This window comes from Gadus morhua, chromosome 6, assembly GCF_902167405.1.
Source record: "Gadus morhua chromosome 6, gadMor3.0, whole genome shotgun sequence".
Lineage (NCBI taxonomy): Eukaryota > Metazoa > Chordata > Actinopteri > Gadiformes > Gadidae > Gadus > Gadus morhua.
Window position 1 is genome coordinate 7,476,784 of NC_044053.1, and position 21,702 is coordinate 7,498,485.

The following is a 21,702-nucleotide window of genomic DNA, read 5'->3' on the forward strand; positions in this document are numbered from 1 at the left end:
TGCTGATACCATAATTATCAACAATGAGCATGGATAATGTGGTGTTATAACTGAGTTGTGATGTATTGACAGAAGTACTCACTGGGATGCTATGGAATTGGATAAAATATGACATTTATGCATATTATGGTAAGCTACAATAAGTATTGTTCTGGTTTCTCTGCATTGGGGACTAGATCATAAACTCACAGCCGCCCTGCTGTCAATTAAGGTATGTTAGTAAGACAAAATATGACACTAAGAAAATATATGAATCATACACCTGTTGGGGTTTCTTGACACTGGTGAACCTAGTTGGGGTCATTGGCCCTTCAGGTAATTTTGAAGATATTGTAAATCATAAGCCATTCCGATCTCCGTTTACCAAGGACTGAGAAGACCTATAACTTTTGGACTTCCAGAAATCCTTTCAAGTCGTTATCGTGTGTTCTTTATATTGACAGCTCCAACAATGGATATCATATCACCATGAATCAGCTCCGACACTTGTGGGCACAGCCCACAACGGATTTGTGCGACCACCACAGCTTGCCAATTTATGAGCTCATCTTGGTTCAAGATAGATAGATGAAGATGACCTTAACAACGGATGGTTAGGCTGCAGAAGTTGCTCGTGATGATCACACACACAACAGCAACCTGTTTGACGAGGTGAACGCACAAAGTCGGGTGCCCGCGCCAACATCTTATAAAATCCCCATTTGTGGACGTTATTTGAGCTCTGTCATCTCAATCAAACAGCACAGCATGTGCTTTGTTAAGTATGTGCATCTGGTGAAATAACGCACTGCAACCTGTAGGCAATGCAGCAGTCCCAAATGTTACACGGACCTTTAAAAAAACCTAAAAAAACACGCCCGTCCGCCAGCTGGTGTGTTGTTGTCCCGACCATGGGAGCAGTCATCCCCAAACAAAACACACGCACACACACACACACACACACACACACACACACACACACACACACACACACACACACACACACACACACACACACACACACACACACACACACACACCACACACACACACACACCTATCCCCCTATCCTAACCCTCATTTCACACGGGACATGCATGGGGTTCTTCACCTACCGGACCTCTCCGTTTCAAGGAGATGTTCTTCCAGAGGAGGAGATGGAGCTGGTGGAGGAACCCCATGTTCGTGACTCGGTGTCTCAGCGTCCTATTTATGGATACGATACCGACGGCCTGCGCCCGAGGTTGAAATAAAACGTAAGAAATCCTTCTCCGGTGGCATCCCGGCGTCACGTCAGGTTATAAAATCGCAGCTCCCGCCCACTCGTGTCGACCGTCTCGCAGGTCTCAGTTTTTTTTATTGTTGTGGTTCTGCCGGATTCTGGACTCGGGGGATGGGATGACGAGTGTTTTTTGCGACTGACTCGCGGTAGCGTCGCCGGTTTAATGCCAAGCCCTGCCGCCAGCTGTCCGCACGGTGTGTGTGCTCTGTCATCCTGCTCGGAGATGAACCGAGGCGTAATCCTCAGGAGCTGTTCAGGTCCACGCAGGACGCGGTGGGACTCGAGCACACGGAGGAGAATATCGGGCTTGAAATGTGGGAGGAGACCCACTTATTGACCTCACAGGTCCTGCAAGCTGGCCTTTGGTTTAATAAACTATAATACAGTGTTAGATCAAATTTTAGGGATGATAAATGTACCTTAAAATTAAATCCCTAAATGCTTTTAAATGCATTGTTTAGGCACAAAAATAAATAAATAAAGATAACCCATAATTAATCCCCAATATTTCTGTCTTCCTGTGTGGATGTATTTTCATTTTTTGTAAATGGTTGACAACATAAATTGTATTTGACCGTGGGGAAGATAAATGGGATAGATGACACAGGGCCATTTATCTGATAATCTATTAAATACAATCATGTAGCCTACTTTGATAAACCTCAGTCCAGGCCTATGACTCTATGACGACCTACAACGGCCAATTTACTGCAAAACGATGAACACACTAGCCTATGCATTCCAAGTAAACTGCATAAGCACATGCAACATGAAGTGTAGTGAGAGTAAGCTACTGCTTCCACCTAGTGGACATGGGGTATACTGTTCTGCCTGCTGAAATTTGAACGGTCACAATTAAAAACAACTTAACAACTCAAACTACACACTTACAGTTTGGACTGCAAATATGTTTCTATAATTGTTGTTAGTAACATAATTATGATTTTTACTAATAATAACCTAATGTTGAATGTTCAAAAATATAAAGGCTATATACAATTCTATGCAATATAAAATTGTTTACGCTTGTTTGTTCTGTTTTTGTTTTTGCAATCTAAAAAAAGAAACCGGAAATTTCTGGTTAGATGAGCACATTTCACTAATAGAAACTCAAGCTTTTCTTGGAAACCTCTTGATGCGCAGCAGCTATCCAAGCATTACAAGGAGTTCTGCGTCAACAAATCAAGCAAAAGCAAGAGATTTACAGCAAACCGTTGACGAGGTGGTTGTTTTTAGTAGGCATATCTTGGGCAGGGCCGGGGCTCCTTCCTCTGCCATCGCAACAGGAAGGAAGACCATCTTGTGGTTTTAAAAAAAAATTGGTTTATAAAACGTTCACACTGAAAACAGTCAGAAGCCTCCTCCCTCAACCAACATGTTACTCTGCCCTACCTACAGGTAGAAGTGTGGCTGTCTGTGTGAGTTTGTGTGTGTGTGTGTGTGTGTGTGTGTGTGTGTGTGTGTGTGTGTGTGCGTGTGTGCGTGTGTGCGTGTGTGGTGTGTGTGTGTGTAAGAAACCAGCAGGGCATATGGGCGAAAAGGGTGGGGCCAGCGTGGGGCAAATTTGATATCTCAAAGTGTGTAGAGAGAGAGAGAGAGAGAGAGGAGAGAGAGAGAGAGAGAGAGGAGAGAGAGAGAGAGAGAGAGAGAGAGAGAGAGAGAGAGAGAAGAGAGAGAGAGAGAGAGAGAGAGACAGAGAGAGAGAGAGAGAGAGAGAGAGATAGAGAGAGATGGGAACCTTCTCCAAACAGGCTCTCAGAACCATACGCAGTGGAGCTAGCCACACCAACACCTGTGGACAGAGGTAAGATTGGAGGTTTTTATTACCTGAACTTGTAACAAGGGTTGAAGATGAACCTCTAATATTTTCTGAGAAAATTGATGGATCTTCTAGTTTGCATGGCATATAGTTTCTGTGAGTCTTATTCTTGTCAAGCATACATTTTTACATCTGCCTGATTGCAACTAATAATAATTATATTAATAATGATAACAATTTCAAGACATTTTAAAATATTGGCTGATACCTGTACATTTATAGTTTGTATATTCTAAATCTAAAGGCATTATTATAGCTATAAAACAAGGCAGGGATGACCAATTTATATTGCATGACTGTGTTAAGAAGTAACATCTGTATTGAATAGAAAATGGTTCCATTATATTTATATTAATTGTGTAGCTTGCTTAATTATATTTTGGATTATATTAATCCTCCATCTCAGTCTCTTTTCATCTTTTGCTCATGCATCATTGGCTGCAAATGCAGTTTGCAAGCTAGAACTAATCGAAGAAGAAAAGCATTTCCAATTCAACTTAACCTCAACTTGAACTGTTATTTTAGCTTATTGTAAATAAGTGCTGATTCATCTTTAGTTGCACAGCAATTGCAATATCCTTTGTTCCTGTAACCCTTCAACTATAAGCGTAACATAAAGAAAAAACGACATATTTTCACATCCTCTTTTGCTGCAGTGGTGGGAGACGTCTTATATCCTCTCTAACCCAGCCTGAATGTCCCTGCAGGCTTTAAACTCCTCACCTCTCCGCTGTATCTCCGGCCCCGCGGCCCTCCAACCCCTTCCAAATGCACACCTCCGTCTCCAAGCTGCTGACCCTCTTCTGCCTGCTCAGCATCTCCACCTACCTGCTCCACCTGGGCCTCTTCCACAGCTCCCCCTGCCTGCAGCCCGCGCCCCCCCCCGCCCCCAGCGCCACCCCCAACCCCACCCCCGAGACCCCTGAACCTCAGCATTCTGCTCTGGACCTGGCCCTTCGGACGCTCCTACTCCCTGGAGGGCGACCCCTGCCGCCAGATGTACAACATCACCGGCTGCTTCCTCAGCGACGACCGCTCTGCCTTCGCCACCGCCGACGTGGTGGTCTTCCACCATCACGAGCTCCGCTGGGCGCCCCCCTCCTCCTCCCGCTCCCTGCCCCTACACCTCCCCCGCCCGCCCTCCCAGCGGTGGGCCTGGATGTCGCTGGAACCTCCGGTCAACAGCGGAGACCTCAGACCGTTCAACGGCCTCTTCAACCTCACCGTGAGCTACCGGCGCGACGCCGACGTCCCCATCCCCTACGGCCGGACCGTGCCCCGGTCGGCGGGGGGTCGCCGGGGCGACGACGACGACGACGCTGCCGCGGCCGCCCCCCTCGTCCGGAACCGCTCCTGCCTGGCCAGCTGGGTGGTCAGCCGGTACAAGCCCACCCAGGCCAGGGCGGAGGTCTTCCGGCGTCTGAGGCGGCGCGTCCCCGTGGAGGTGTACGGCCGGTGGGTGCAGAAGCCCCTGGCGGAGGACCGGCTGCTGCCCACCATCGCCCGCTGCTACTTCTACCTGGCGCTGGAGAACTCCAACGCCACCGACTACATCAGCGAGAAGCTGTGGAGGAACGGACTGGGGGCCGGGGCCGTGCCCGTGGTGCTGGGCCCCAGCAGGGCCACCTACGAGGCTCTGGCGCCGCGCGGCTCATTCATCCACGTGGAGGACTTTGGCAGCGTGGAGGCGCTGGCGGACCACCTGCGGAGGGTGGCGTCCGACGGCGAGGAGTACGGCAAGTACTTCGGCTGGCGGCGGACGCAGGAGGTGAAGACGTACGGCGACTGGCGAGAGCGGCTGTGTCAGATCTGCGTGCGCTACCCGGGACTGCCCCGGCACAAGGTGTACCACCACCTGGACGCCTGGCTGGGTGGGCCGTTGGGGAGGCACGTGCCACGCTCGACTGGTTCCTGAGAACACGGTGGTTGGAGCCTGACTCATTCAACCCACATGCCAGTGATGAGTCAAAGATACTAGCAGTGGAAGCGCCGGGGGTTGTGTTGCAGCGGGAACGTAATAAGATTAGCACCCTTTCAGGTCGTGCTTTAGGTTTTTCTATTAATAGCGACGTGCTGGCTCTTGGCGTTTAAGTAGTGGAAGTTACACGATGAAAGGAGATGCAAAATGCAACAGAAACTGACTGCTCGGCATCAGTCCCTGAACGCATTCGACTTGTGGTCACAATGCGATCACACTTGTTAGCTCGATAAAGCTTTCTTCTCTCCCTTTCCAAAAGGCAAAACAGAACATTTTTTTTAGGATTATTTTAACGGCTTCGTGTTTTTATATTTCTATTACGAGCAGGAAATGATGCACATATTTTGTTACTGGGTAATCTTTGCAGCGAAACAATAAAGTTACTTGAATGACTGTTTTCAGAGTTTATATGAATCATTATTCTTTTTCCATTCAGGCCTAAGACAAAAACTTTTTTTGGGAAAGGTTGGTTTTCTAATGACTTTCTGTATTCTCACCATATGAGGAAAATCCAGTACATACCCGAGATAAAGGTAGCAGGCAAATTATTCTTGCAAGTTACAAATAGGCCTACATAGGGCCAAATGGCCATTATCGTGGGATTCCCTAACTGTCATTAATTACTAAACCAATCACATTTACAATTGTAATTGTAATTGGTTTAGTAATTAATCAAAAAATCTTTTTACATTTTTTAATTGCTAAACCAATTACTGAATTACTAATTACTGAACAATCACAATTACTAGCAATAACATTCCTATACGTCCGGATGTGATGTGATGTAGCAATGTACTAGCTATGAATCCCCAACCATTCAAATGGAAAATAGGGTGTTAAAATAAAATATAAATAATAAAACATAACTGGGTATTAGGCTACCTACTAGGCCAAATACTAAGATAAGATAAAGTCCTATTTTATTGATCCCAGATGGGAAAGCAATAAAATCTATTATACTGGTGAACAGATGGAAAAAACAGACAAGGTTTCAGTTCAGATAATATAAATATTTATTTATTTTTCCCCAGCGCCAGCATATCCACATGCATGCCAAACCATCTAAAGAGTGGTACATCCCTTGTACTGACACAAGTATGTAACAAGGGTGTCTAGCCGACATAAAGCTTTCTTCAACAAGACACACAGAAAGATAGAGCCAAAAGTAAGCCAGTTTTTGGGTAAAATGACTAACTGGAAGGAAAGGAAAGAGCAGAGGTTTTGAGAAAACACTGAATAAAAACATAAAAGTTTGATTATATCATTGATACCAAAACATATGTGTTTGCTCGGTAGGCTCAACCATTTTGAAACAGTACCACAAAAATCGGTTAAAAAATCTCCAACATTAGGCTGTAAAATCTAGTTTCATCCATGAATACTGTAGGTTTCAACCAGAAGTGTAGTAGTTCTTCACAAAACTGTAGTTCCAACCAGGAGAAAGGGTAGTGTTAATCAGTAGTAGTTATTAGCAGTAGTATTGTAGTTATAATCAGTATAACCAGTTTTAACCATGGAACTATAGTTTGGACCAGTAGTACTGTAGAGCTGTAGTTTTAAAACTTCAGTGTGAAGGAACTAATGTGATACAGACAGTGTCCGGTTTTAAATGGGAGTATAACAGTAGCTACCAGATATCCCCTCTGTGAGTTGACTGCCATATAAATTAAAATAAATTAATAAAAAATGAATACATTACTTATTCTTGCTGATGATTTATGATTTATGATGAGCAAGGGATTTTTTAAAACTTTAGAACGAGCTTGGCTGTAATTGGTGCAAACAAAATGTTTTTTTAACATTAAGATGGCTGCAAACTCACAAAATGTGGTACAGTGTGACCACTTTCTAGGAGGAGGAAATGGCTTTCCTGAGAGTCAACCACAATAGGCCACTTTCTAAAACAACACAGGGTTCCCATACACCAGCCATAGCAGATATTCACAAGTTCAATTTGCTCCAGATAACAACATTTAAATTTGTTAAGGTTGGCGTAGCATTTAAGGGCCTTCAAAAATGATGTGATGTTTATCAGTCTTACAAGCCATTTAAAAAGCAATCCATTCGTCACCTCACTAGTGGGTGTGTCCACCCAGATGAATGAGGGATAGATCAGCCTACCAGCCTATCCGATGCACTCTACCAGCTGGTAAACTGATCTAACCACAACATCTGGATGTCATTCTACATTTACAGTTCAATTGAACTCAAGTGTGCGTGGATGATGGCTGGTTTCAGCAGCCTCACCTGGACCCAGTCAAGACTGATTGGACTCTGGGGCTGGGGGTGCTCACAGGTTGCCCTTTGAGACATCAATGGGCAATAGGTCAAACCAGCCATCCCCACACACAGTCGGGGCGATCTCCTGCATGGAGCACCATCGTCATGTATCAATGTCTGCAGACCCTACAGTAAACCGGTCTCTCAACACCACCACCCTGCATCCTCGGTTATGGAGGATCCCAGAAAAGCCAGCCACCTAGGCTTCTAGGTGTGCAGCATGGACATTGCATACAGTAAGACGGGTAGGAGTAAGACGCCAAACTAAAGCCTAGCCGACGCTAGTTTCTATGGGAACCCCGTGTATTCAACGGGAACAAGACAAAAAGGTAAACAAAGTACAACAGTTCAGTAGTTGCTCGGGCTCTCAAGTAAATAAACGTCTAGACGAGGAAGGTGTGTGGTGCAGTTAGACCAGCAACACATCGGCCTCTTCCACGTTAGCAGCGGTATACAGAGGAACACACACCGGGAGAGAGAGCCGAGGGTCGTGTCAGCACCGGGTCAGAGCGCTAGGTACAACTGTTTCAAAGGGACTCCGAAATCATTCAAGTTATATTGAGTTTTATAGTGAGCATGTTCACACAGTAAACTTGCCGAGAACTGTACAGGAAATGCATATTTATTCATTGTTTACTTTATTATTTTTTTTGCCATAGCACAGCTTCATCAAAATCATGCATAGAGGAACAAGAGCAAAGGACGATACGGTGTCAAAAAACGTACGATTAAAACTTACGATTGCAACGTACGGTTACACGTTACGATGCTTGGGTGTGTTGCCGTGTAACATTTCCATTCAATGTTCAAAACACGAACCAAAGGCGCATTGGAGAATTAAAAAAGGATTGCGACTAGAAGGATTTAACCCAGAAACGTCTCTAATCTCAGTGAATGTGAACATTTGTCTGCAGCCGAAAGCACAAGCAGTCTTGGATCAACGCTCAAAGCGGAGAATAAAACTCAAAATGAAAGCCCATTCTGTCCCAGAGTTCAGCGTCTTGTTGCGACTCCCTGATTATACTTATGCTAATAAAAACATGTCTGCTACCTTAAAGTGATAAAGTCTCAAAAATAAATAAAAGCTGTGTGATTACACGGTAAGGATTGTTTTGTAGGATAGTGTAGTGGCTAGGGCGGTCCACTCCCAGCCGAAAGGTACCAGGTCAAACCCTGATGTCCGCAGAATAACCTGTAGGCATCCCTGAGCTATGACGCCCAGAAATGCTCTCCCTGCTCCATAATGACCTGCAACTGAATTCATTTCAAGCCGCTGTTGATAAAAGCGCCTGGTAAATGGCTAGGACAGTGATGTTTGTCAGAATGAATCATAGAAGCAATTAAAGAGCAAGCTGAAATAAAGAATAGCACACGGCAGAAGCAGTGGACACAGAGAAGAGAGGTAAGGAACCGCTGATAGGCAGGGTTGGTCGTATGAGATATGAGAGCCGGAGGGACAGTTGGAAAGTCAGAAGCAAACCGAATCATCTCTCTTCTGCAGGACGCTTAAACCATCTCACTCTTCTACTTCCTGTTTCCCTGCTCTCCTCTTTTCATCACACACTTCCTCCTGCTTCTTCAAGTTCCCGCATCATGTACATCACCCCAAGATACACGTGCACCTGATTGTGTGTGTGTGTGTGTGTAAAGTAACTTAGTTTACATTTGAGCGTGTGTGTGTGTCCGCGCATGCGTGTGTGTCTGTGTGTGTGTGTGTGTGTGTGTGTGTGTGTGTGTGTGTGTGTGTGTGTGTGTGTGTGTGTGTGCGTGTGTGTGCTTGCGTGTGTTGGTGTGTGTGCGTGTGTGTCCAGTCTACTGGGGGAACCTCTGCAGGTAGAGGGTGGAATCGTCAAACAGCGGGTTCTTCACCTCCATCTCCCCTGTCTGAAGAGAGAAGAGAAGGGAAACATAGCTATTTTAGTCAGCTTTTACTGTAGTTTTCTTTGACCACCGTTTCTGGAAACGCCGTAGTTGGGTACGCAATTCCATAAAGTTAGCTTGATCGCTTAGAAATAATTCAACCACTGTTTTGCCATGAAAACTATGCAAAAGTCTGTCCATTTATTTATTTTTTTTGCCATCACTAGCTAATTTCCAGTTGTACTAGCCGGTATTGAACAAAGTAAGGCAAAAATACATATTTGTTTTTTTTTGGGTTTCGTATTGATTATACACCCAGTAACAGGTGTTTCAGCATTGAAAAGCTTTCCTGGTGCTAACACATAATTAAAAACAAGAGCCGTTAATAAAAGTTTAATAAGTAGTGCTACTTTACTTTACTCTTAGGTCTGCAGACAAAATGGTTGTCACTTGTGACTACCAAAACCGATCTGTTCTTGGGTGACACAAGCGTGCACAGTTGTAATGCTTGTTAACTCACCGGAGCCAAACCAGGACACTCGTAGACAGTGAAGTCCCCGTCTTCCTGTCTCCTCGTCCGACGTTGCTGCGTAGTCGGGTATCTTTGGCTCGCCTCGATGTCTGTAGGAAGAGAGGGGGAGAGAGAGAGAGAGAGAGAGACAGAGACAGAGACAGAGAGAGAGAGAGAGAGAGAGAGAGAGAGAGAGAGAGAGAGAGAGAGAGAGAGAGAGAGAGAGAGAAGAATTAAGTAATATATTAGCATCAATGCGATACATTAACACTGGTCAGGTATACTTAAAACGGCAATACCTGACCCTCAGTATTAATGCTAATCCAATTTCACCAAGCTGCTACTCACTTCTCCAGGGACAGCATCTGTTGCCTCTGGTGCTGGTAGTGGTACATCTGGGCACTGTGGGCAAGCTTCTTATCCCCCGGCTGGGGAGCAAAATGAATAGAAAAAGTCATAAAAGGAAACCCAATATACCCAAGGGTTTTTTTGTTAGATTTTCCAATAGTTTCCACGAGGAGGAGAGCATGTGCGACATTTCTTCATAATTTCAGAGTTATCTTTTTACCAGCAAACCAATCACTGACGGATCTGAAGGAGACAACTGCAAAATGACCATTTGATTTCGGAAAAAAAGGGTAGGTTGCGTTTACAACAAAACTAGCTTTGTGTCTGCACACACTGCTTTTCCCTCACGGAGGTATAATAAGAGGTTGTCCACTAGGATGTTCAGTTAGGAGCTAAGGAGTACCGCGGCTAGTTGTCATGGAAACAGAAACTTTTAGACTGTTTCCGAGACAACAAGGCATGCTAGCTCCTTAGCTCCAAGATAAGCGATAACTCACATGCATGAATGATTTGTGGCACACGCAGACACAGAAAAATACAGTTTGCTTTGTGAGAGGAACTGAATGTAGAGTCCTAAAATTGAACAACCTACTCTAAAAATTAAGTGTCTTTTACGTACACCTATAAAGCAGACTTATGGCGCTCACCACAGAGCTGTCGTAGGCGTGACCTCTCATCGGTCCGTAGGCGGGGTATTCCACCTTCTGGGACAGACCTACACCCCTCTTTAACCTGAAACACACACACACACACACACACACACACACACACACACACACACACACACACACACACACACACACACACACACACACACACACACACACACACACACACACACACACCACAACATTGGCCTCTAGGTCTCTCATCTTGTGCCCAATAATAAGGGAAACGTAACATAAACTTTCATTGGTATCATACTCATAGGCATGCACACAACTCAACGTTACAACACAATAGGTCAGGATATTGTACTGCGAGCTGGTCAACCTCGCATAATAGGCCCCTGGCAGGGAGACGCAGGACCCCGTGACGGGGCGTAGGGCTGTGTATTACACAGCGATTTATGACTTCTTCCGAGGGAAATCAATCATTTGTTCAAAAAAGGTTTTATTGACTTAAACATTATTTAGCGCTTAGAAGCAGTATCCATTACTGTTGATAGTATCCATGGCAATGGTTTGTTATCCATAGCAGCGGTTTTACTGGCGATTGCGTGATTGACCTTGATTCACGTTTACAGTACTTAAAGGGGACCTATTATACCACCGGGTGTGAGTGTGATTAGCCTTACAAGCCGTTTCGAAAATCTGCCCCATATGACATCACTAGTGGCCGTGTCCACGTAGACCTGTGCTGGATAGATGAGCAACGTTTACTTCAGTCCACAGGGTAGGCTGGTAGACTGATCTATCCAGCACAGTCTATCCATCGAAATGGCTTGTAAGGCTAATCACACTCACACCTGGTCTAATATGTGTAATATGTCCCCTTTAATTAAACCTGTAGGAAATTGTCACAACTGCTCTACTTAAGATAGAAAAATATAACCGAAAGTAAACATTATATAATATACACATACAAGTTTAGGCCTATTTACATATTGAACTCACTACACTAATGGTACAATAATGTATAATGATGATGATAACCAAATGACATTCATAGAGTACATGGATTAAAAAACTGAGGTAAAGAGAGCTTTACAAACAAACCAAGGGTTCCTACCTGACCCAGCAGACTCCGGCGGCCACCAGCGCCAGGGACCCAGCCACGATGAAGGTGCTGCTGAGAACTGAGAACAGAGACAGGACCAGGGTGACCGGGAGGGAGTGACGCACCAACCGCACCGCTTCGGAGGTCGACATCGCCCACCGAGAGGACCGACTGGGGAACCACCAGACAACAACCAACCTCCTGGATGTGGCCCTCTCTCACTGGTCTAGGAGTCTCAGAGAGAGCTGGTACCTCCTGGATCTGGCCCTCTCTCACTGGTATAGTCTCAGAGAGAGCTGGTACCTCCTAGATCTGGCACTCTCTCACTGGCCTAGGAGTCTCAGAGAGAGCACACAGTGTCTGAAGCTAGGGAAAGGAGTGGGCTGGAGGGATCCGGTTGTGTGAGGCTGTGGTTGCACCAGAGCAGGAGTCAATCAGTCCCCGCGCCCGCTCGCGGCTCATACACCATGGCATTGATGAGCACGAACACGGCGTGGCAGAGCTAATTGTCAATAAGTGACTGCTTGTGTTGCCTAATGCCATGCAGCACAAATTGTGCGGAACGGTCTCGAGGTTCAGAGAAAATTAAATATAAATCCTTTTGGAAAGGAAGAAGCAGGGGTTTATAGATGGAATTTCCCAAATTCTGGAATGTGGGAGTTTTGAGTAAACAATTGAGACAAAACAAAACAGTGAATATTCTTGAATATCAGTGAATGTCGGCGAACAGTGGCGTACCGACGAAGACGTTGTCATTGGGCACGTATGGGGTGATCACAGGAGCCCCAGAGAGACCTGCCGTGTGATTGGACGCCAGGAGTAGGGCCGAGGGGGCGGCTGCAGTGCTCTGATTGGCTGCCTGTGCTGCAGTTGCAACTGGCCTGTAGGTGGCGCTGGGTACCACCAGGGGCAGCGTCTCCTTGACGACCGCCGCTTCCTGCACCGGGGATGACGCTGTGCAAGAAATAATGAAATAAATATTGATACATTTTTTGACTATTTTCTTCCAATGTGGGCAAGGATTAACAAATGTTAAAGACATTTTGTGGAACAAACCCAAATGACACAGTTCTAGAGAGAGAGATAAATATTCACAACTGTTTATATTGTGTCATGTGACAAGAACACATCTGCAGTCACAACATAACAAAAGTGCATCTTTATTCCAAGATTGGGAAAAAGCAATGAACCGATGTATTTGTCTGTATTGCATTAATATGCAACTTCGCGCTGGCTTGCGATTGGTTGATACCTGGCTTCCTTGACTTGGTTACCCGCTGTTCAGTGACGATGGTGGACAAGAAATCTATCTCCTCATCCAGCTCAGGGTATGTCGTCTTCTTAGCTGTAGATAAACACATAAACACACATCCTGTGAATTACACACACACACACACACACACACACACACACACACACACACACACACACACACACACACACACACACACACACACACACACACACACACACACTTAAGACATGCCCTATGTACTATAATTCATACATCCTTCAACCGCTGGTCATACGTTGTAACCCCAGTTGGATTTATGAATTTTTTTTTGTATTCTTATGGTGGCACATTCATATCTCGACATCTCCGTTATTTTTTAGATAATAAATTAGTTTCAGCTCAACCGACTGTTCAATTGAGACAGTTTAATGAGCTGTTTTAACCATCAAATAAACCCTCCCCCCGTTGAGGCTGTTACTCTCTAGTGGTTAGAGATGGTATGTGCAGTCATCAGGAAATAGTCACTAAAAACCGACCACGGTAGGCTGCGTGTTAAGTGGTGCAATGCAGAGTGCGGGGAGGCTGAGGGCAATAAGAACATTAGAACATGATGATATGATGGCATGAGGAAGGCTATGAGAGGATGAGATTATGAGAGGGTGTGCACATGAGGCTATGGTAGGATTATAGGATGAGGTAATGAGAGCATGATTCTAGTGGGTGGAGTGAGTTTTAGTCACATGTCATCAAGGAGAAAGAACTGACACAGTGACACAGTGATGCAGTGTTTGTGTGCGTGTGCGTGCGCGTGTGTGTGTGTGTGTGTGTGTGTGTGTGTGTGTGTGTGTGTGTGTGTGTGTGTGTGTGTGTGTGTGTGTGTGTGTGTGTGTGTGTGTGTGCATACCGAAACGTAATATCATTATTTAGAGTAGGTGGATGAGTGTGTGTCTATAGTGTGTGTGTGTGTGTGAGAGAGAGGGAATGAGATAGGGAGAGAGAGTTTCATGAAATTAGTTTGATTGAATGAATGTGCTGCCAAGTGTGTCTGTGTGTGTTTGTGTATGGTGTGTGTTGTGTGTCGGTGGATAGGGAAAAGCTTTACTGAGTTACTGGGCTGCTCTGACTGTGTGGGTGGAGGACAGCGAGAGAGAGAAAAGAGAGAGAGAGAGAGAGAGAGAGAGAGAGAGAGAGAGACCAATAGAGATAGAGAGTGTATGCATGAGTGTTGAGATAATCTGCAGAGCATGTGGTAAAGCATGTGTGTGTTTGTGTATTTTTGTGAGTGAGTGTGTGTGGTATGCTGATGACGGAGGCTGTGTGTTTCTGTGTGTGCTGCTAGTGGGTCATTTGATTATCAGAGCATAGTATCCTCTGACCTGCATACATATCATATATGTAATAATATATAGACCACATATGTTCATAAATATACAAATTGATAGCAAAGATTCATTAATCAAATGGTTTATTAGTAAATCATTTGAATTGAAAAAAAAGTCTAATATTATTTATTTATGAAACAAGGTAGGTTCATGTTTTCAATTTCTTTACAATGTAATTGTGACATTTAAAATTAATTAAATGCATTTGCAAATTATTGCATTTGTTTAATGCCGTCTGTAGCTGGCACCAACGCCTAGCCCCTGGATGTAAGAACAGACAGGAAATGTTCAGACCAACAGCTAACTAGCACAGCTTACCATAGTGGTGTGCCTTACGTCCCCGGACCATACAGCGGCCGTGGGGGTCCTCCACCAGGGGCCCAAGGCAGGGGCCACACTGCGTGCCCCCCAGGGGACAGAAGTGACGGCCGGCCCTTGCGCAGTCCAGAGACCTGGGACATGATCCTGGGGGGGGGGGGGGGGAGTTATTTGTGCTGCGATTAAAGGTCTGTTCTGAAGTGCCCTTCCAAAAATAAAACCTCTTGTGAGATGCCTCTTCTATGCACTTCTACGTATAACGTCGTCGTATTTGACAAGACAACAGTGGACTTGGAGCATGGTGGAGGGAATAAAAAGAACGTAGCTTTCCACCTCTCATGATGCAAAACACATTGTTATCTTAGCATGAGTTCCGCACGCACACACACACACACACACACACACACACACACACACACACACACACACACACACACACACACACACACACACACACACACACACACACCACACACACACACACAAAGGTATCCCTTGACACAGAGTTTAAACTTTACATAACTTTACATAAAAAACGTTACATCAATTACATTATGCGCAAGAATGGACCACTTCCCAAACCATATTTGATCTGGATTTACTATGATTTGCTTCTTAGGAGTTTAGCAGACCCTTCATCCACAGTGACTGACAGTGAATTTTGATAAGGTCATGTGACACTAAGGAGCAGGTAGGGGTTAGCGGGCGTGTCGATGCCTACAGGTAGGCTTTAGACATTGAGACTCGAACACAGAATCTTTTGGATGGTCGTTCAACACCCTAGCAACTTCATTATCCTGCCCGGTCCTGCTTTAGATGCTGTACGGTAAACATCAGATGATAACAACAATCATTGTACACGTTTTAAAAGGTGCTAGTAGTAGTAGTAGTAGTAGTAGTAGTAGTAGTAGTAGCAGCAGCATCAGCAGTAGTCAAGGTAGTAGCCGTAGTAGTAGGCTGCTAGTAGTAGACTACAACCAGTAGTAGTAGTAGCAGCTGCAGTCGCAGCAATAGTAGCAGTAGAAGTTGTAGAAGTTGTAGTAGTAGCACTAGTTGTAGATGGAGCTTATGTACATATGGTTGTTGTTCTATTCACTACTATAGTATGCAGAGTTCATGTCATTACTGTGCTAGGTTCAGCCAGCCGTGTGTTTGGGTGCAGGTGGACTAGAGGAGGACGGACCGCAGAGTCATGGCTCTCCAGAGAGGCTCTGCCGGGGGGTGATGGAGTCAAGGCGGTGATGACGCTCACCTCCCTCTCCCAGACAGGGGAGCAGCTGGCCCACCGCACCGATAAACCACACACACACTAGACCACACATGGAACGCCGCCATTGCTACCACGCTTTTATGAATTACACGTACCTTTGTAACGTTGTATACTTTATTATTCAACCAAACGTACTTCTGATAAAAGAATCAGTAAAAGCAGTATCTTAGCATTTTTCTGTTTTCAGGTTAATGATATATATTTTCTGTATTTTATGATCTTTAACAATCCTTTTTCACTGATCAAATATAAACCAGAATAGCTGAATGGCATGAATGACCTTAGAAAATTGAGGAAAGTCCAGTCTGAATTTATCTTCTTGTTGTGACACAGCTTGGTAAGGGGGAGATTATGACGGTCTGACATTGTACTTGCTCATCTTGCGGAGGAGGGAAATAGTCCAGGTCTGGACATGGAGTCACAGGGGACATGAGAAGGTAAACAGGAAGAGAGGTGCGGACCAAGAGCCTACAGCACACCAAGCATTTAGAAAACAACATTATTCAAGTTATTGCAGTTTGGCCAGCATTCTCATGTTCCTTTCCTTTGAGCCAGCATCATCAACATCATCATCATCTTCACCGCAACTTATGTGAGACAATGGGTTGCTATGTGCACGTCGTCATGGCAACCAGAGACGGCGTGACGTCACCAGGGGCTTGGTGAGTCATCGGCACAAATGAACAACGCTGGGTGGGGCGGGCTGGGCGGGGGGGGGGGGGGGGGGGGGGGGGGGGGGGGGTGCGGTGGTCCTCAGGCTTCTGGACGTAAGCATCAGGTGGAGCAGGGGCGGGGAGGGGGCGGGGAGGGTTTGGAAGGTTATAATGTGATAAAGGAAGACTAGAGCAGAGCCTAGGACGATGAATGAAACCAAACATACAGTGAGAGAGAGAGAGAGAGAGAGAGAGAGAGAGAGAGAGAGAGAGAGGAGAGAGAGAGAGAGAGAGAGAAGAGGAGAGAGAGAGAGAGGAGAGAGAGAGAGAGAGAGGGAGAGAGAGAGAGAGAGAGAGAGAGAGAGAGAGAGGGAGAGAGATAGAGAGCAAGCGTGAGTGAGTGAGTGAGTGAGTGAGTGAGTGAGTGAGTGAGAGAGAGAGAGAGATAGCGAGAGAGAGGAGAGAGCGAGCGAGAAAGCGAGAGAGAGAGCGAGAGCAAGAGAGAGAGCGAGAGCGAGAGAGCGAGAGAGACAGGAAGGGCGTCATCCGGGTTACCCGAAGTTGCTCGGATTGTGGTTAAAGGGTGGCGATGACATCCGTCAATGTCAACCCAGCAGAGTGACCACATGGCCACACCAATATGTGCTCCCGCGTCAATCGTCGCATTTGTTGCTGACATAATTTTTTCAGACTGAGACTGAGAGAAGCAGAGACAGAGGGACCCAGAGAAGACACCAAGAGTCAGAGATAGAGAGAGAGAAAGAGAGGGAGAGCGCAAGACAAAGAGACACAGAGGGATAGCGAAAGACAGAGATGCAGAGACAGAGAGATAGAAACAGAGAGTGAGAGGGCCCTGGACTAGTTTCAGATTTTATTTTCTTCTCCCCCTTATATTGAGTTATGACCATTAGGTTAGCACGGCCCAGTATTACCGCTTTTCTTTTCTGTACACCAAATTGGCTGTCGTTGCAGGGGTTGAATCGTTGTTTACCGATTCCCTCACTACTCGTTAGGAACGGATGTTGGGGGGGTCTAGCTTAATTAGGCTATCACTCTTTTCTACTGCCTTTAGATTGGGTTGCAGCAGCTGGAGGCTAGTAATTATTTAGAGGTGGAGCCCCTAATGTTTGAAGGGGTTAGGGGAAGTTGATAGTTTGGGATTTTACAAGTATGGAATATTACTGCTTTCTCTGTTACTGAGTTACTGGTAGTGAATGTTAGAAAACTATTGTTTGTAATATTACTGGTTTGGAATATACTTGTTAGGGTAAGGGTTATAGGGTTGGGGAATGTTGGTTGTGGTGGAAGGATGGAAGGTGGAAGGTTAAGCACAAATAAATGAATAAAAAACAAGGTTGGGCAGGTAATTTTACTTGCCTGAAATGGAAATTGCCGGAGCAGCGAGTGACTCTATGCTGGTTTCCAACCAGGGGAATGCTCTAACAAGCTCTAACAAGGTAAACAACAGGGGCCAGCAACTGGCGCCAGATTATTTTGAGGTTATATGATATTTATTTATTATAGATGTATATATATATTTTTTTAATATCGAATATCTATATCTGTTATCTTAAATGTAAAGGGACGTGAATTTTCATTTCTTTCACAACCATGTTTTAATTTAAATGTAACAAATCCTGCTACTACTCCCGGTAGGTTAGAGACACACTCGTCACGGTCACGCGTAAACTGCGAGGGGCTGAGCGGGAGTTATTGGAAACTATGCAATATTAAATGAAACGGAAACCCCCTCTATAGGCCTATATACAACAACCATGGCGACCCAACATTACTTATTTTTGTGTGACACTGCACATAGAGAAAGGCAGGAGTTGTTGACAAAAGTCCACAAAAGATTTAAGACGCCAAGCTCTGAGACTTTGCTGTTTTACGCAAGTAGAGTCTCTGATGAGGCTACTTCACCTACAGCTCTTATAACGGTCAGTCAGACTCAGTACCCGCCATGCTGTGTGTTTATGTGCGTGTGCGTGTGTGTGCGCGCAGTAAATCAGCACCCCCCCCGATCTGGTGTGTGTGTGTGTGTGTGTGTGTGTGTGTGTGTATGTTTGTGTAGTCAATCAGCACCGCCATGGTGTGTGTGTGTGTGTGTGTGTGTGTGTGTGTGTGTGGTGTGTGGGTGTGTGTGTGTGTGTGTGTTTAAAAGTGGTTGGCTGCTTTTTTAGCTGCGCACTACTGCTCTCTCTACAGCATAAGGCAGGAGTCGGCAACTGGCGGCCCGCGGGCCATAACTGGCCCGCCAGACATAATATCTGGCCCGCCAGATTATTTTGAATAATATAATATACAGTATGTATGTTTTTTCAGAGTCATCGAGTGCTTGGTAGGCATATGACTAAGCCATCTGATGGGCCTGCATCACAGTTCCAGATGCACTTTTATTAATCAATTCCTTGAACTAGCCTCTGAAAATGTTCTGGCCTACTGGCTGGAAACTTTGTTGCCGACCCCTGGTATACAAGTACCTCGAGGGCAATTGCTATTTAAAAAATGGAACTAACAGCAGTGCAGATGTCTAAATTGTTTGTGGATTGTGTTGACAAGAGAAAGAAGGGTTAGAGATTAAATTTGTCCAAAGATTTGCGGTTTCCCATTTTACAGTGAAACTGAAACCCTGACATTCCAACAAAGACCACCACCTCTCCCTGATATGGTCTGTTTCCTAGCAACCTGTGTGATCTGCATTTCCACAAACTCTCTCTCTCTCCCTCCCTCTCTCTCTCAAGGCTGACCAGCTCCCCCGTCTATCAAAGGTTCTACATCTCTAGAGTAACTCTTGTACATGCCAACATACAAATGTGAATAGTAGCCTACCATTCAGATTGGATGGATATTTACCCAACTGAATTTCCCGTCTATAGGATCAATAAAGTACCATCTTACAATCGTATCTTATCTCATAAGACACACTCAATCAACACTTAAGATAGTTTGGGAGTAGGGATGTCCGATATTGGCTTTTTTGCCGATATCCGATATGCGATATTGTCCAACTCTAAATTTTCGATTCCGATATCAGCCGATACCAATGTCGATATTTGGGTTATTTATTTTTCCTCAAACCTAATTTAGGTAACATTACATTTCTCCTGTTGTGGAATTAACACAACATGCTTAATGTTATTGTGATGCCCCACTGGATGCATTCTTGAATGTAACAAGGCTTTCCAAATGTTAACATTGTCTGTGCAAAATAAGAAAAATACTTCAACTTAATTTAAGGGAAAAGTGCCATGTTATTTTTATTTTTTAATGGTCTCAGACAACAGTTTGGATTACACTCTCCCTGAGATAATCTTGACAATGCCCACAACAAATAGGGCAAACTTGACTTCACAAATGATAAAACATTGTACCTGAACAACTATGTGCAACATAGCAGTATGTTTCTTTAACTAAAACTCAATAACCTTAATTGAATAAATGAACAAATATGAGTCAATTACAATGTGCACTGTACTGCACAATTTTGAAAACATTTATTTGAGCTATAAATAAATTTAAAAAAAAAAAAAAAAAAAAAAAAAATCGGTTTTAAGGCAAAAAAAATCCGATACCGATATTGACCGATATTACATTTTTATGCTAATATCGGGCCGATAATATCGGTGGGCCGATAATATCGGACATCTCTATTTGGGAGTGTTTTGTGCTATCTTTGGAGGGAGCATTTTTGTAAACACAAAACAGTAGTCTGTGTTGGAAGACATTGTTTAACTTTATGTGTTCATCAATAATGAATGAGTTTACTGGTAGAATCTTTTAACCCAGCCCTCTCTAAATTTGTTTGGGTGGCTTAACTGGTGAGAGATTACCAAGACTGTTCTCCCAGATGGCACTGACGTGAAGAATAAGAAATCGGTGCTTTAAGAATGCTTTCAGATTACTCTTAGTTACTCTTAGTTAGCTCCCACTCCAGATTTTACTTGAACAGCAACGCTGCGTAACAATCTAAGAGAGTTTGTTGATCAGAACCTCAATGTCTCAGCTAAGATGAGACAGCGCAATCAAAACGCAAAGCCATCAGACGGACAACAGAGTCAAGAACATGAAACATTGAAAACAACAAACATTTCATTACCTCCATCTCTGCTGCAAGTGGAAATAAATCTCCCCGATCTCAAGGATGTTTGGTCCCAATAAATGATGCCACAGATGCCACATTGGCAGCTAGCTTGTGGAGATTTACTCTAAAATGTCTTACGCATTGCCGTTACAACGCAACATTATGGCTCCTAATGTTGCCAAGATGACACACACACACACACGCACACGCACGCACACACACACACACACACACACACACACACACACACACACCACACACACACACAACACACACACTCTCTCTCTGAGCAGAGAACATCCAACAGAACCTCCAATCATCCCCCCGCATAAACTTTAAATATATGCTTTATTGGCGATATAATTCTCATTAGGCCGTCCACAGAGCAACACTGATAAATATAATCATAAAAATGCAGGAAAAAATGCCCTTCACTCTTAGTTTGAGGTACATTGTGTTCTCTACCGTTATATGACACTGGGATGTACTTCACTACCAGAGGACAGGAAGTGATGCGTACCATTGAGAAGACAACCATGACAGTGATGAATCTGCACTTCTGTGATGGCTAACTGACCAGTGAGGTGTGGCTGTCTCTAGAATGGAATATATTGTCCTGCAGGTCATCCCTATTGTGCCATATTTAAAATGCCATCTCAAAGTTTAAGAACTCAGGCTATTATTTCTAGTTGTTTGTATAACCCTATGTGGACATGTTTTTGTGAAACCAGAGGTTTGTGACAGGTGGACATAGAACAGGCTCAGGGTTCCTTGAAACAACTACCTCATACACATACCAAAGGGCTCAGGCGTGGTACAGAGACCACTGTCCATACGAGCTGATAGTACCCATGGAAACCAGTATCCAGGGAGAACAAATTGAACCATGGAAGGAGTTCTCCCACCAACACCCATTGGATAAGTCTGCCAGCGTCAGCCCAACAGAGCCAATGAGGAGAAGCTTCCCCTTTAAAAACGTGGAGCT

At 44.6% G+C, this 21,702-nt stretch overlaps 3 protein-coding genes and 1 long non-coding RNA gene across 6 annotated transcripts in view; 2 read left to right on the forward strand and 2 right to left on the reverse strand.

The window, feature by feature from the left end:
• abca2 (ATP-binding cassette, sub-family A (ABC1), member 2) overlaps nucleotides 1-1,532 on the reverse strand; it is a 57,952-nt gene extending 56,420 nt beyond the window's left edge. For 2 of the 3 annotated variants that reach the window (XM_030359643.1, XM_030359642.1), the window contains exon 1: nucleotides 1,095-1,526. In XM_030359643.1, the coding sequence (XP_030215503.1) occupies nucleotides 1,095-1,160 (66 nt within the window). In that variant the 5' untranslated portion in view covers nucleotides 1,161-1,526. Of the gene's footprint in view, nucleotides 1-1,094 lie in introns of all 3 variants that reach the window. The other variant, XM_030359644.1, reaches the window with a different exon arrangement.
• Nucleotides 1,533-2,587: 1,055 nt separating this feature from the next.
• On the forward strand, nucleotides 2,588-5,455 carry LOC115546066 (alpha-(1,3)-fucosyltransferase 7). The gene is made up of 2 exons (XM_030359710.1): nucleotides 2,588-3,065; nucleotides 3,788-5,455. The coding sequence occupies exon 2, from the start codon at nucleotides 4,078-4,080 to the stop codon at nucleotides 4,993-4,995; it is 918 nt and encodes a 305-aa protein (XP_030215570.1). The 5' UTR covers nucleotides 2,588-3,065; nucleotides 3,788-4,077; the 3' UTR covers nucleotides 4,996-5,455.
• Nucleotides 5,456-6,047: 592 nt separating this feature from the next.
• Nucleotides 6,048-21,702, reverse strand: part of npdc1b (neural proliferation, differentiation and control, 1b) — a 21,152-nt gene continuing 5,497 nt past the window's right edge. Inside the window, 9 exon segments of the mRNA XM_030359706.1 lie at nucleotides 6,048-9,222; nucleotides 9,719-9,766; nucleotides 9,768-9,819; nucleotides 10,058-10,137; nucleotides 10,705-10,789; nucleotides 11,789-11,855; nucleotides 12,515-12,730; nucleotides 13,029-13,121; nucleotides 14,711-14,857. Coding sequence (XP_030215566.1) covers nucleotides 9,151-9,222; nucleotides 9,719-9,766; nucleotides 9,768-9,819; nucleotides 10,058-10,137; nucleotides 10,705-10,789; nucleotides 11,789-11,855; nucleotides 12,515-12,730; nucleotides 13,029-13,121; nucleotides 14,711-14,857 — 860 coding nt within the window. The 3' untranslated portion in view covers nucleotides 6,048-9,150.
• LOC115546077 (uncharacterized) overlaps nucleotides 18,718-21,702 on the forward strand; it is a 9,971-nt gene continuing 6,986 nt past the window's right edge. Inside the window, exon 1 of the long non-coding RNA XR_003977187.1 lies at nucleotides 18,718-18,762. This is a non-coding gene — a long non-coding RNA (uncharacterized LOC115546077). The remainder of the gene's footprint in view (nucleotides 18,763-21,702) is intronic.